The 15,695-nt window shown below is 46.7% G+C and overlaps 1 protein-coding gene across 1 annotated transcript in view; it reads right to left on the reverse strand.

Annotated features, from left to right (window-relative positions):
* Positions 1-3,980: 3,980 nt before the first annotated feature.
* Positions 3,981-15,695, reverse strand: part of colec12 (collectin sub-family member 12) — a 112,187-nt gene continuing 100,472 nt past the window's right edge. Inside the window, exons 12-13 of the mRNA XM_029706146.1 lie at positions 5,061-5,132; positions 3,981-4,418 (exon numbers count right to left, since the gene is read on the reverse strand). Of these exons, the coding sequence (XP_029562006.1) occupies positions 5,113-5,132 (20 nt within the window). The 3' untranslated portion in view covers positions 3,981-4,418; positions 5,061-5,112. The remainder of the gene's footprint in view (positions 4,419-5,060; positions 5,133-15,695) is intronic.

A 15,695-nucleotide genomic window follows, 5' to 3' on the forward strand; every position in this document is an offset into this window, starting at 1 on the left:
TCCTCTATACTGGCCAGGACATGACAGTACCCCCCCTCAAAGGTGCAGACCCCAGAATGCACCTACACAAAACACAGAACCCCCCCCCAAAACAACAACAAAAAAATCCCCTAAACAACAAGGGAGGGAAGGGAGGGTGGCTGCCGTCAACGACGGCACTGTGCTACACCCCCCCTCCCCAACCCACCTATATAGGAGGCGGCTCAGGTGCGGGACATGGACCTCGCTCCACTTTCGGCGTCGCCCACTTAGGTGGCGTCGATGGCTGCGCCGGGCAGACGGACCACTCTGGCTGGGCTGGAGGACAGGCGGGCCACTCGGGCTGGGCCGGAGGGCAGGCAGGCCGCTCTGGCGGCTCCGGGCAGACGGGCCGCTCTGGCGGCTCCTGACTGGCGGGCAGCTCTGGCGGCTCCTGACTGGCGGGCAGCTCTGGCGGCTCCTGACTGGCGGGCAGCTCTGGCGACTCCTGACTGGCGGGCAGCTCTGGCGACTCCTGACTGGCGGGCAGCTCTGGCGACACCTGACTGGCGGGCAGCTCTGGCGACTCCTGACTGGCGGGCAGCTCTGGCGACTCCTGACTGGCGGGTAGCTCTGGCGGCCCCAGACTGGCAAGGCTGGGCTGACGCACTAGATGCCTGATGTGTGGGGCTGGTACAGGACGTGCCAGCCTGGAGACACGCACCTCAAGGCTAGTGCATGTAGCGGGAAACGCTGGACCATAGAGGCGCACTGGCGGTCTCAAGCGCAGGGTTGGCATCACCCTTTCAGGCTCGATGCTCACTCTTCCTTGGCACATGCGGGGCGCTGGTACTGTGCGTACTGGCCTGAAAATACCAGGCCTCACCACAGCCCCTACCCCAAAGCACGGGACCTGTCCAGTCTGTCTCTGCCCCATAAGGGTACGGGGAGCTGGCCTGGGGCTCCATTCTCGCCCCGCCAAACAGCCCTTGTGCCCCCCCCCAAAAAAATTATTGGAGCTGCCTCTCGGGCTCCCTTACCCGCCGTGTTCCCCAGTCCTCGCCAGAATTCCTCCGCTGCTTGGTCCTGGTATGGTGGGTAGTTCTGTCACAACTGTCTTCGTCCTCAGACGAAACAGAGAAGTCCTCGTCTGAGAAAGTAGACCAATACGCAGCGGAGTTCGTGTTCATCTTTGAATTTAATTAATCAAGAATGTGAACACTATACAAAAACAAGAACCACGACAGTACAACAGTCTTGCAGGCTATACCAAACGCAGTGCAAAAACAACTACTCACAAAACACAAAGACAAACACACCCTACTATATAGGACTCCCAATCAAAGGCAACTCAACACACCTGCCTTCAATTGGGAGTCCAACCCCAATTAACTATACATAGAACCACAGACATAGACCAGTGACAAACCCCATACACATACATCAACTCCCCTCTGCCACGTCCTGACCAAACTACAATAACCAAATATCCTCTATACTGGTCAGGACGTGACAACTTCCATATTTCCAAGTCCTATTCTTGAAGATCAAGGGGTATAACAGTTATTGGAATGACTGGAATTCTGCTAGACTTTGGTTTTTAATGTAAAGATATAATTTAATCATATTATTATATGTAATAGAAAGCGATGGGTTAGAAGAAGCCTACCTAACCAACCCATGAAGTACAATTAAACATTCATATATGGCCAGCTTTGTAAACTTTAACATTTATTTATCCTGCGATAGATGTTGTTCAATTGGTAACATACATTTTTGTCTTCTTCTAACGCCTCTTAAAGGGAAAGTAATCTAAAAGTAACAGAATGTAATCAGATCACATTTCTGAGTTTGGGGTAATCCAAAAAGTTATGTTACTGATAACAATTTTGGACAGGTAACTAGTAACTAACGGATTACATTTAGAAAGTAACCTACCCAACCCTGACAGGGGTGGTGTATCAAGAAGCTGATAAAACAGCATGATCATTACACAGGTGCACCTTGTTCTGGGGACAATAAAAGGCCACTTTAAAATGTGCAGTTTTGTCACAGCACAATGCCAGACGTCTCAAGTTTTGAGGGAGCATGCAATTGGCATGCTGACTGCAGGAAAGTCCAAAAGAGCTGTTGCCAGCTAATTGAATATAGAGAATTTGGCAGTATGTCCAACCGGCCTCACAACCGCAGACCACGTCAGCCCAGGACCTCCACATCCGGCTTCTTCACTTGTGGGATGGTCTGAGACCAGCCACCTGGACATCTGATGAAACTGTGGGTTTGCACCACCAAAGAATTTCTGCACAAACTGTCAGAAACCGTCTCAGTGAAGCTCATCTGCGTGATCGTCATCCTCACCAGGGTCTTGACCTGACTGCAGTTCGGTGTCGTAACCGATTTCAGTGGGCAAATGCTCACCTTCGATGGCCACTGGTACGCTGGAGAAGTGGGCTCTTCACAGATGAATCCCTGTTTCAACTGTACTGGTCAGATGGCAGACAATGTGTATGAAGATGACAGCATGTTCCAGTTCCCTCCAATATCGCACAGCCATTGCAGAGGAGTGGAACAACATTACACAATCAACAGCCTGATCAACTAGGCAAAGGAGATGTCGCGCTGCATGAGGAAAATGGAACACAGATTATATAGAACAGAGTATCACTGGAGAGGAGAGATTATATAGAACAGAGTATCACTGGAGAGGAACAGATTATATAGAACAGAGTATCACTGGAGAGGAACAGATTATATAGAACAGAGTATCACTGGAGAGGAGAGATTATATAGAACAGAGTATCACTGGAGAGAAACAGATTATATAGAACAGAGTATCACAGGAGAGGAACAGATTATATAGAACAGAGTATCACTGGAGAGGAGAGATTATATAGAACAGAGTATCACTGGAGAGGAACAGATAATATAGAACAGAGTATCACTGGAGAGGACAGATAATATAGAACAGAGTATCACTGGAGAGGAACAGATTATATAGAACAGAGTGTCACTGGAGAGGACAGATTATATAGAACAGAGTATCACTGGAGAGGACAGATTATATAGAACAGAGTGTCACTGGAGAGGACAGATTATATAGAACAGAGTATCACTGGAGAGGACAGATTATATAGAACAGAGTATCACTGGAGAGGAACAGATTATATAGAACAGAGTATCACTGGAGAGGAACAGATTATATAGAACAGAGTATCACTGGAGAGGACAGATTATATAGAACAGAGTATCACTGGAGAGGACAGATTATATAGAACAGAGTATCACTGGAGAGGAACAGATTATATAGAACAGAGTATCACTGGAGAGGACAGATTATATAGAACAGAGTATCACTGGAGAGGACAGATTATATAGAATTGAGTATCACTGGAGAGGACAGATTATATAGAACAGAGTATCACTGGAGAGGACAGATTATATAGAACAGAGTATCACTGGAGAGGACAGATTATATAGAACAGAGTATCACTGGAGAGGAACAGATTATATAGAACAGAGTATCACTGGAGAGGACAGATTATATAGAACAGAGTATCATTGGAGAGGACAGATTATATAGAACAGAGTATCAGGCTTTATCTGGGAATCAGTAATATGACGTTACCACGAGCAGTAGGATGAGTAGAAAGCAAGACGTTGCCTCACAAAGTACATCTGTATATGCACGGGTACGCTTTACTCTGAGCACGGGTACGCTTTACTCTGAGTACGGGTACGCTTTACTCTGAGCACGGGTACGCTTTACTCTGAGCACGGGTACGCTTTACTCTGAGCACGGGTACTCTTTACTCTGAGCACGGGTACGCTTTACTCTGCCTCAACAAGATAGCTATTAGCTGCAAAAAAGTTAAGTATTGCACTTCACGTTCTTAGTTGTTGTGAAAGTATTGATATTTACTTTGTACATCGCTGACTCTACCTTGAATATTGGTCTGGGAAACCATCTTGGACGTTTGTACCAGAACTTGTTGAAGACGTAAACAAAACCAGAGGGATTGATCTTTTTCATTTAAAATGTAATTTAATCTAACATCATATTACTGGGAATTAAACATTTTCATGAGAGTTGAAGAAAAACTTGTAGATCCAAGTTTGTCAAAATGTTAAAACTACATATATAAATGTATGGATGGTAAATGAAGAAACAGTGAGACAACAATATTGATCATCATCGGAACAGCTGAGGGTGTGCGTGGCTAAAAGGAAGAACGTCAGGTTAAAACACAGGCTGGGCTATGGACAATATCTTCCAATAGAAACAGTGTGTGTGTCTGTATGTGGCAGTAGGCCAGTTGGTGCTGCAGGGACCAGGGGTCAGATCCTGTGCTGTAGCTAGCTGTGACTGTAGCAGCCTGAACCTGACTTTAAGCCTGGTCTGGAAGGTCCACTAGTATCTCAATCCACAAGCTCTCCTCTTCCTGCTCATTTCCTCAACAGAACTAAAAAGCAAGCAGCCAAGAAGAACAAGGTTACCGTGGGAACAGAACATTACATTGAGACACTGAACAGTGGGTTACCGTGGGAACAGAACATTACATTGAGACACTGAACAGTGGGTTACCGTGGGAACAGAACATTACATTGAGACACTAAACAGTGGGTTACCGTGGGAACAACAATCGTGTTTATTTAGTTGTAAACAGAAGTAAAACATGCAGATAAAAGATTATAGTGAAACAGTAACTTAATGTGTTTTCTAGAGAGGGTGTATAGTGTTTGTGTGTGTAGAGTGTGTGTGTGTGTGTGTATGTAGAGCGTGTGTGTGTGTGTGTGTGTGTGTGTGTGTGTGTGTGTGTGTGTGTGTAGAGTGTTTGTGTGTGTATAGAGTGTTTGTGTGTGTATAGAGTGTGTGTGTGTGTAGATTGTGTGTGTGTGTGTGTGTGTGTGTGTGTGTGTGTGTGTGTATAGTGTGAGTGTGTGTGCGTGTGTATAGAGTGTTTGTGTGTGTATAGAGTGTGTGTGTGTGTGTGTGTGTGTGTGTATAGTGTGAGTGTGGAGTTTGTGTGTGTAGAATGTTTGTGTGTGTGTGTGTGTGTGTGTGTGTATAATAGTGTGTTTAGAGTGTATATTGGGCAACGTACCATCCATTTGTTTCCACAGTCATTACAGAAGACAAAGGTGGTCATGGGTTCATCAGCACTGCGGGTCTGCACCTGGAGAGGCAACACACATAATGAACATTAGAAGCAGGGATGCAAACCGGCAAAGGACCAAAAAAGTGGCAATTTCTTTCACAGGAACACATGAAAAATCTATTTAAACGGCAAGAAAATGTGCCTATTTTCAGAATGTGGTTGTCACAATACCAACATTTTACTAACAATGTGATACCAGGACAAGCACCACGATAGAGAGCAGTATGATGGCACCACAGGGGTGGCCCCGCCCCCAGTCATATCGCTGCACTAAAACCTGTCCCCAAGTCACACCTCCAATCAATACAACACATTGGATGTAACACTTTTTACTGTGTAATAGAACAGGCTTGTCACGCCCTGACCAGGGGAACTCTGCTATTTTGGTCAGGGTGTGGTATTTCTATGGTTTATTTTCTATGTTTTGTTATAGCCTTTCTTTGTGGTTTATTTCTATGTTGGGCTCGGGGGTGATTTCCAATCAGACAGCTGTCGCTAGTTATGTCTGATTGGGAATCACATTTAAGTTCCTTTCCCCCCACGATGTTTGTGGGTTGTTGTCTCTTTGATTTTGAGCAGCTAACGTATCGGTATTTTCTTGATTTTGTGTACGTGTTTATTTCGGTGTAAAAGAATAAACATGTGTTCGCTCCCAGCTGCGTTTTGGTCCACTTCCTCGTTACCTGACGCCGAACGTTACAGAACAACCCACCGAACCAGGACCAAGCAGCGGGAGGATAAGGAGCGCGAGAGATGGGCTCGCGAGGGGAAGGAGTTCTGGACCTGGGAGGAGATCATGTCGGGGAAAGGACCCTGGCGGAAGGATTCCCAGGTCGAGGAGGTGATGCCAGCCGGTGGAAGGAGTCGCAGGCGGCGGTCGAGGAGGCCCGGAAGACACCCCCAAGAAAATTTTGGGGGGGGGCTAATGGGGTGGTCCGGAAGGGCAGAGGAAGAGCCCAGACCACTGCTCTCGTGGGGGATAACGGCGAAGGAGGAGGCAGAGATGTGGCAGGTCCTGGAGGACCTGCGTAGGGACAGCGTGGAGGAAGAGCCTTGGGTGGCAGAGGTGCGCACGGTATCGCCAGTGCGCCTGCACAGCCCAGTGCGCTCTGTGCCAGCGCCCCACATTTGCCGGGCTAGGGGGAGTGTTCAGCGAGGACGTGTTGTGCCGGCTCAGCGCTCCTGGCCTCCGGTGCCCCTTCTCGGTCCGATGTATCCTGCGCCGAGGACGCGCACTGTCTCCGGTACGGCTGCACAGCCCAGTGCGTTCTGTGCCAGCGCTCCACACTTGCCAGGCTAAGGTGGGCGTTGAGCCAGAACGGGTGATGTCAGCTGTGCACTCCAGACCTCCAGTGCGCCTCCTCGGTCCAGGATATCCGGCGCCGCTTATGCGCACTGTGTCGCCGGTGTGCGGTCACGGTCCAGCACGTCCTGTGCCAGCACCTCGCCCTTGCCGGGCGAATGTGGTGCGTGTCCACAGTCCAGTCCGGCCCATCCCTGCTCCCCGCACCAAGCCAGTGGTGCGTGTCCCCAGTCCTGTCCGGCCCATCCCTGCTCCCCGCACCAAGTTAGTGGTGCGTGTCCCCAGTCCTGTCCGGCCCATCCCTGCTCCCCGCACCAAGTTAGTGGTGCGTGTCCACAGTCCTGTCCGGCCCATTCCTGCTCCCCGCACCAAGCCAGTGGTGCGTGTCCCCAGTCCTGTCCGGCCCGTCCCTGCTCCCCGCACCAGGTTGGTGGTGCGTGTCCACAGTCCTGTCCGGCCCATCCCTGCTCCCCGCACCAAGCCAGTGGTGCGTGTCCCCAGTCCAGTCCGGCCCGTCCCTGCTCCCCGCACCAAGCCAGTGGTGCGTGTCCCCAGTCCAGTCCTGCCCGTCCCTGCTCCCCGCACCAAGCCAGTGGTGCGTGTCCCCAGTCCAGTCCGGCCCATCCCTGCTCCCTGCACCAGGTTAGTGGTGTGTGTCCACAGTCCTGTCCGGCCCGTCCCTGTTCCCCGCACCAGGCCGGTGGTGCGTGTCCCCAGTCCAGTCCGGCCCGTCCCTGCTCCCCGCACCAGGTTGGTGGTGCGTGTCCCCAGGCCAGTCCGGCCCGTCCCTGCTCCCCGCACCAGGTTGGTGGTGCGTGTCCCCGGTCCTGTCCGGCCCGTCCCTGTTCCCCGCACCAGGCCCACGGCGCGTGTCCACAGTCCGGCACGGCCTGTGTCCGGTCCACCGGTGACCAGTCCTGTTCCGGTCGGCGGCTCCGCTCCGGAGCCTGAGCATGCCGCTCCACCGTGGTCCAGTCCGGGCCAGAGGGGTAGGGCTAGGGTGGAGGCAGGGGGAGAAACACGCCTGGGGCCAGAGCCTCCACCGAGGGTGAGGTGCCCACCCGGGTCCCCCCCCTAATAGACTTTAGGTTGGTGCGCCGGGAGTACGCACCGTTGGAGGGGGGGTACTGTCACGCCCTGACCAGGGGAACTCTGCTATTTTGGTCAGGGTGTGGTATTTCTATGGTTTATTTTCTATGTTTTGTTATAGCCTTTCTTTGTGGTTTATTTCTATGTTGGGCTCGGGGGTGATTCCCAATCAGACAGCTGTCGCTAGTTATGTCTGATTGGGAATCACATTTAAGTTCCTTTCCCCCCACGATGTTTGTGGGTTGTTGTCTCTTTGATTTTGAGCAGCTAACGTATCGGTATTTTCTTGATTTTGTGTACGTGTTTATTTCGGGGGTAAAAGAATAAACATGTGTTCGCTCCCAGCTGCGTTTTGGTCCACTTCCTCGTTACCTGACGCCGAACGTTACAAGGCTACTGCAGAAAACAGCTAATTTACTCATATCAAAAGGCCTGCCTGTGATTGGGCAGGAGGAATGAAACGCATCACGGTCTGCATTGTCATTGTGGCAGTAAGGAGAAAACACACTCGGCCTATACCATCTGTAGGCCTTTTCTCATTTGGGAAAAAGTCCTCCGCTACTCTCTCCTCTGTCCCGTGTGAAACAGATAAGTGGTTAAGGAGTGTCAATTTGTTAGAAGGTAAATGAAAGACTGACCTCCCCTCCTCGATAGCTTCCTCTTGGCGAGGAAGCACAAGTGTGTCCCACTGAAGTCTTTTGCGGAAAAGTTTTGAAATCTGCCACACCCCCTTTAAAATCAGCTATTGTTTTCTCAACGGAGAAAAGCATGAAACGTAAAAAAATGCAATGCTCCTTTTATCTACACTGCTCAAAAAATAAAGGGAACACTTAAACAACACATCCTAGATCTGAATGAAAGAAATAATCTTATTAAATACTTTTTTCTTTACATAGTTGAATGTGCTGACAACAAAATCACACAAAAAAAATCAATGGAAATCCAATTTATCAACCCATGGAGGTCTGGATTTGGAGTCACACTCAAAATTAAAGTGGAAAACCACACTACAGGCTGATCCAACTTTGATGTAATGTCCTTAAAACAAGTCAAAATGAGGCTCAGTAGTGTGTGTGGCCTCCATGTGCCTGTATGACCTCCCTACAACGCCTGGGCATTCTCCTGATGAGGTGGCGGATGGTCTCCTGAGGGATCTCCTCCCAGACCTGGACTAAAGCATCCGCCAACTCCTGGACAGTCTGTGGTGCAACGTGGCGTTGGTGGATGGAGCGAGACATGATGTCCCAGATGTGTTCAATTGGATTCAGGTCTGGGGAACGGGCGGGCCAGTCCATAGCATCAATGCCTTCCTCTTGCAGGAACTGCTGACACACTCCAGCCACATGAGGTCTAGCATTGTCTTGCAGTAGGAGGAAACCAGGGCCAACCGCACCAGCATATGGTCTCACAAGGGGTCTGAGGATCTCATCTCGGTACCTAATGGCAGTCAGGCTACCTCTGGCGAGCACATGGAGGGCTGTGCGGCCCCCCCAAAGAAATGCCACCCCACACCATGACTGACCCACCGCCAAACCGGTCATGCTGGAGGATGTTGCAGGCAGCAGAACGTTCTCCACGGCGTCTCCAGACTCTGTCACATCTGTCACGTGTGCTCATTGTGAACCTGCTTTCATCTGTGAAGAGCACAGGGCACCAGTGGCGAATTTGCCAATCTTGGTGTTCTCTGGCAAATGCCAAACGTCCTGCACGGTGTTGGGCTGTAAGCACAACCCCCACCTGTGGACGTCGGGCCCTCATGCCACCCTCATGGAGTCTGTTTCTCACCGTTTGAGCAGACACATGCACATTTGTGGCCTGCTGGAGGTCATTTTGCAAGGCTCTGGCAGTGCTCCTCCTGCTCCTCCTTGCACAAAGGCGGAGGTAGCGGTCCTGCTGCTGGGTTGTTGCCCTCCTACAGCCTCCTCCACGTCTCCTGATGTACTGGCCTGTCTCCTGGTAGCGCCTCCATGCTCTGGACACTACGCTGACAGACACAGCAAACCTTCTTGCCACAGCTCGCATTGATGTGCCATCCTGGATGAGCTGCACTACCTGAGCCACTTGTGTGGGTTGTTGACTCCGTCTCATGCTACCACTAGAGTGAAAGCACCGCCAGCATTCAAAAGTGACCAAAACATCAGCCAGGAAGCATTGGAACTGAGAAGTGGTCTGTGGTCACCACCTGCAGAACCACTCCTTTATTGGGGGTGTCTTGCTAATTGCCTATAATTTCCACCTGTTGTCTATTCCATTTGCACAACAGCATGTGACATTTATTGTCAATCAGTGTTGCTTCCTAAGTGGACAGTTTGATTTCACAGAAGTGTGATTGACTTTGAGTTACATTGTGTTGTTTAAGTGTTCCCTTTATTTTTTTGAGCAGTATATAAATGTCTGGCACAATTAGCTAAATGTTTTTATCACTTTAAATATTCATTCTGGGATTACACAATGTAAACGTAATTTGCATGATGACGTGCGATTGGAGAAGAAGAGTTTTCATACAAGCGCATTTTCCCATCGCCTCTATTACCTTTGACTTTTTTCAAAAGGAGGCCAGAGAAGACGCAGAATTTGAGCAAATCCAATTGAGAAAAAGGCGACATCCTTTCTCATTCTCTCGCTCACAGACACACTGCTCCCAAAAGTTAGGCAGAATAAGGAACATCAGAAAAAGAGTGATTTTTTTTATTCAGATTTAGCTTAGAATTACATTGATTCTAGATTTAAAGCATCTGTTTCAGTAGGCCATCTATCCCTTTTCCCTGTGCCATCCAAAGGTGTGCATAGCCAAGGAACCATATTGTTAGCTAGCTAGCCAGGTAACCCCCTAACAGGGTCGTTTGTATATAAACCAAAAACTAACTGCATGCGAGTAGTTTAAAAACAGCTCGTAACATGGTCTATAAAATATACAAATGTACGCCAATTCACAGTAGAAAGGGAACACGGTAACCCTGGTAATATGGGACATAACTCATGACAGGGAACAAGGTAGATCTGGTAATATGGGGCATAACTCTTGACAGGGAACAAGGTAGATCTGGTAATATGGGGCATAACTTGACAGGGAACAAGGTAGATCTAATAATATGGGACATAACTCTTGACAGGGAACAAGGTAGATCTGGTAATATGGGGCATAACTCTTGACAGGGAACAAGGTAGATCTGGTAATATGGGACATAACTCTTGACAGGGAACAAGGTAGATCTGGTAATATGGGGCATAACTTGACAGGGAACAAGGTAGATCTGGTAATATGGGACATAACTCTTGACAGGGAACAAGGTAGATCTGGTAATATGGGGCATAACTCTTGACAGGGAACAAGGTAGATCTGGTAATATGGGGCATAACTCTTGACAGGGAACAAGGTAGATCTGGTAATATGGGGCATAACTCTTTACAGGGAACAAGGTAGATCTGGTAATATGGGGCATAACTCTTGACAGGGAACAAGGTAGATCTGGTAATATGGGGCATAACTCTTGACAGGGAACAAGGCAGATCTGGTAATATGGGGCATAACTCTTGACAGGGAACAAGGTAGATCTGGTAATATGGGGCCTAACTCTTGACAGGGAACAAGGTAGATCTGGTAATATGGGGCATAACTCTTGACAGTTTGGGCTTTTAGCTCTATTTCTCCTCTAAATCAAAATCACATTTTGTTGTGAACAATCAGACAAATATTACATACAGTACATTCGGAAAGTATTCAGACCCCTTCCCTTTTCCACATTTTGTTACTTTACAGCCTAATTCTAAAACGGATTAAAAAAAATGTAATCCTCAATACCCCATAATGACAAAGCGAAAATATGTTTAGAAATGTTTGCTAATGTATTAAAAATAAAACAGAAATACATAATTTACATAAGTATTCAGACCATTTGCTATGAGACTCGAGCTCATATGCATCCTGTTTCCATTGATCATCCTTGACATGTTTCTACAACTTGATTGGAGTCCACCTGTGGTAAATTCAATTGATCGGACATGATTTGGAAAGTCACAACTCCTGTCTATATAAAGGTTCCAAAGTTGACAGTGCATATCAGAGCAAAAACCAAGCCATGAGGTCGAAGGAATTGTCCGTAGAGCTCCAAGACAGGATTGTGTCGAGGCACAGGTCTGGGGAAGGGTACCACAAAATGTCTGCAGCATTGAAGCATTGAAAAATAGATTTTGTTCAAAGAGAACAAATCATAGTTGTTATGCTGGAAAGTAGATGGCAGATGGTCATTCTTCCTTGTCTCTGTATTTCCATTGTTCGTTAATTCCCTATTGACCTCCAGTCCTCTGCGTTGTGTATTTATTTTCAAATATTCTTACATTTGGAACCACCAAGACTCTTCCTAGAGCTGGCTGTCCGGCCAAACGGAGCAATCATGGGAGAAGGGCCTTGGTCAGGGAGGTGACCAAGAAACTGATGGTCATTCTGACAGAGGTCCAGAGTTACTCGGTGGACATGGGAGAACCTACCAGAAGGACAACCCTCTCTTCAGCACTCCACCAATCAGGCCTTTATGGTAGACTGGCCAGACGGAAGCCTCTCCTCAGTAAAAGGCACATGACAACCCGTTTGGAATTTGCCAAAAGGCACCTAAAGGACTCTGACCATGAGAAACAAGATTCTCTAGTCTGATGAAACCAAGATTGAACTCTTTGGCCTGAATGCCAAGCGTCACGTCTGGAGGAAACCTGACACCATCCCTACGGTAAAGCATAATAGTGGCAGCATCATGCTGTGGCAATGTTTTTCAGCGGCAGGGACTGGGAGACTAGCCAGGATCAAGGGAAAGATGAACAGAGCAAAGTACAGAGAGAGATCCTTGATGAAAACCTGCTCAGGACCTCAGACTGGGGCGAAGGTTCCACCATCCAACAAGACAACAACCCTAAGCACACAGCCAAAACAACACAGGAGTGGTTTCGGGACAAGTCTCTGAATGTCCTTGAGTGGCCCAGCCAGAGCCCAGACTTGAACCTGATCGAACATCTCTGGAGAGACCTGCATATAGCTTTGCAGCGACGCTCCCCATCCAACCTGACAGAGCTTGAGAGGATCTGCGGAGAAGAATTGGAGAAACTACCCAAATACAGGTGTGCCAAGCTTGTAGCGTCATACCCAAGAAGACCCGAGGCTGTAATCGCTGCCAAAGGTGCTTCAACAAAGTACTGAGTAAAGGGTCTGAATACCCATGTAAATTTGATAGTTCATTTTATTTCAATTTTTTTTATAAATTTGACAACATTTCTAAAAACCTGTTTTTGCCTGGTCATTATGGGGTATTGTGTGTAGATTGATGAGGGAAAAAAAACAATTTAATCTTTTTTAGAATAAGGCTGATGTGCCCTGATGTGCAAAACTGATGTCAAAGCTGACGTGCATACCTATATAACGTAGGTACATGACGTAATGAAGCCATGAAAAATGTTGCGCTATACTTGCAACACAGCATTCCTAAACTTTGATCTTCCCTGTGGCTCAGTTGGTAGAGCATGGTGTGTGCAACGCCAGCATGGTGTTTGCAACGACAGCATGGTGTGTGCAACGCCAGGGTTGTGGGTTCGATTCCAACGGGGGGCCAGTACAAAAAAAAATATATATATATATATATATTAAAAAAAATGTATGAAATGTATGCATTCACTACTGTAAGTTGCTCTGGATAAGAGCGTCTGCTAAAATGACTAAAATGTAAAAATGTAAACTAGCCCACATTGTCTGCTGTGTGGATCGAGCAGTCAACAAGTTGAGCAGATATTTGAAAGAGTAACAACATTTCAGCGAGACAACTAAGGTAGTATCAATTAAAGCCAAGATAATGTAATTCATTGCCCTTGACAATCAACCGTTCTCTGTCGTTGGTGATGTTGGCTTTTGCCGACTGGTCGAGCATCGGTACACACTACCAAGTGCGCTATTTTTCAGATGTTGCCCTACCGGAGTTACACAGTAATAGCGTCACTGCTAATAGCTTCACGACATACATACTATGGAATGCCGTTTGGGTCTTTGTGTGTCAAAAAAGCACTGTCAAAGCTGTACAAAAAATGTCTGCAAACAAGCAAACACCAGCCACGAACGATGTGTTTACAATACCGAGTTGGTAATAAAGCATAATTTGTTCGACCACAACTTCTGGGGTAGCTAGCAAGCACCAATACAACCAGCCTGAAAACAATGACCATTAGAACCTGCAGTCATTTTCATTATTCTTAGCAACGATTTAGGAATCCTTGTGAGTAAGTATTAGCTAGGTTGCCATTTGTTGTTCACATATTGAAATTGAACTTTAGTTCATGAAAATAAAAAGCTAGCCAGCTACTTAACCCTGTTGCCCAAAGCTAACGTTATAAGCAGCCAGCTAGCTTCATCAGGCTAGTGAGGCTCGACCGGATCAGGTTATGTGTTGTGAAGCAAGTCACAATAAGAATTAGCCACAATAGTGGAAACTGTAGTTTGCCTTTAAAATAAAAGTGTCATTGACAGTGATACAAATAGTAGAATTATGCCATACTTTTATTTTGAAGGCTAACCGCAAAGTCCACTATTGTGGCTAATCCTTATTGTGTATAGCGTCACATAGATGGGTCCGACCACCATTAATCAAATAAGAACTGTCTTATAAATGAGGGTTATTTTAGATGGCACCTAGACATATAGTTAGCTAGCTAACGATAGCTACTGAAACAGATGTTTTTGGGGAAGAACATTGTTTGCATCCATGAGCTAGCTAGCTTTTTGTTAATGACCAGCACAGTAGGTGTGTGAGACAACTTTACCAGCATCATAGCATACGTATTGATGAATCGTTGTGAGATATGAAATACGAGTGATAGTGTAATCAATGTGTAATAACTACTTAAAATATTAATGAATGTGTTAAATTATTATGTGACGTGCAGTCATATTCAGGTCCTGATTGGTCAACAAACTTATTTGACACGTCAAATAGTGTTAAATAGTATCTTTTATGACACGCAAAGATCCAAACGGCGTTCCATAGAAATCCTGGTTGAGAATGAAACGACTGAACAAATGACCAACGAAACAGCACAGCAAGTAAGTGAAAGAAATAGGTTTTGATGCTGTTTTACTGGTAATGGGGACATACGTAAATGCCACCAAAATAACATTTTGGTCAGTGTGTGAAAAACCTTTATTTAACTAGGCAAGTCAGTTAAGAACAAATTCTTATTTACAATGATGGCCCGGACAACGCTGGGCCAATTGTGCACCGCCCTATGGGACTCCCAATCACGACCAGACGTCTTACAGCCTGGATTCGAACCAGGGACTGTAGTGACACCTCTTGCACTGAGATGCAGTGCCTTAGACCGCTGTGTCCGTGTGTGTGTGTTAACTATTTAACTGTGCTAGAATGCTTAAAATGCGGCAATAAAATGTCATATCGGAATCGTTTTTTCGGGGGGCAAGGAAAATATTGGATATCGGTATCGGCCAAAAATGTCATATCGGTGAATCACTAGTACAAGTTAACATGCGCAACTTGGTGTCAACTATGCTTATGTCTGCCTTATAAGGAAAAAATGAAAGCTTTGACTATTTCTGGTCTAGTGACCAATGACAACCGAGCTCGCTGCCCACTTACATACAGTTGAAGTCGGAAGTTTACATACACCTTAGCCAAATACATATAAACTCAGTTTTCAACAATTCCTGACATTTAATCCCAGTAAAAATTCCCTGTTTTAGGTCAGTTAGGATCACCACTTTATTTTAAGAATGTGAAATGTCAGAATAATAGTGGAGAGAATTATTTATTTCAGCTTTTATTTTTCTTTCATCACATTCCCAGTGGGTCAGAAGTTTACATACACTCAATTTGAATTTGGTAGCATTGCCTTTAAATTGTTTAACTTGGGTCAAACGTTTCTATTAGCCTTCCACAAGCTTCCCACAATAAGTTGGGGGAATTTTGGCCCATTCCTCCTGACAGAGCTGGTGTAACTGAGTCAGGTTTGTATGCCTCCTTGCTCGCACACTCTTTTTCAGTTCTGCCCACAAATTTCTATAGGATGGAGGTCAGGGATTTGTGATGGCCACTCCAATACCTTGACTTTGTTGTCCTTAAGCCATTTTGCCACAACTTTGGAAGTATGCTTGGGGTCATTGTCCATTTGGAAGACCCATTTGCGACCAAGCTTTAACTTCC

This window comes from Salmo trutta, chromosome 21, assembly GCF_901001165.1.
Source record: "Salmo trutta chromosome 21, fSalTru1.1, whole genome shotgun sequence".
Taxonomy (NCBI): Eukaryota; Metazoa; Chordata; class Actinopteri; order Salmoniformes; family Salmonidae; genus Salmo; species Salmo trutta.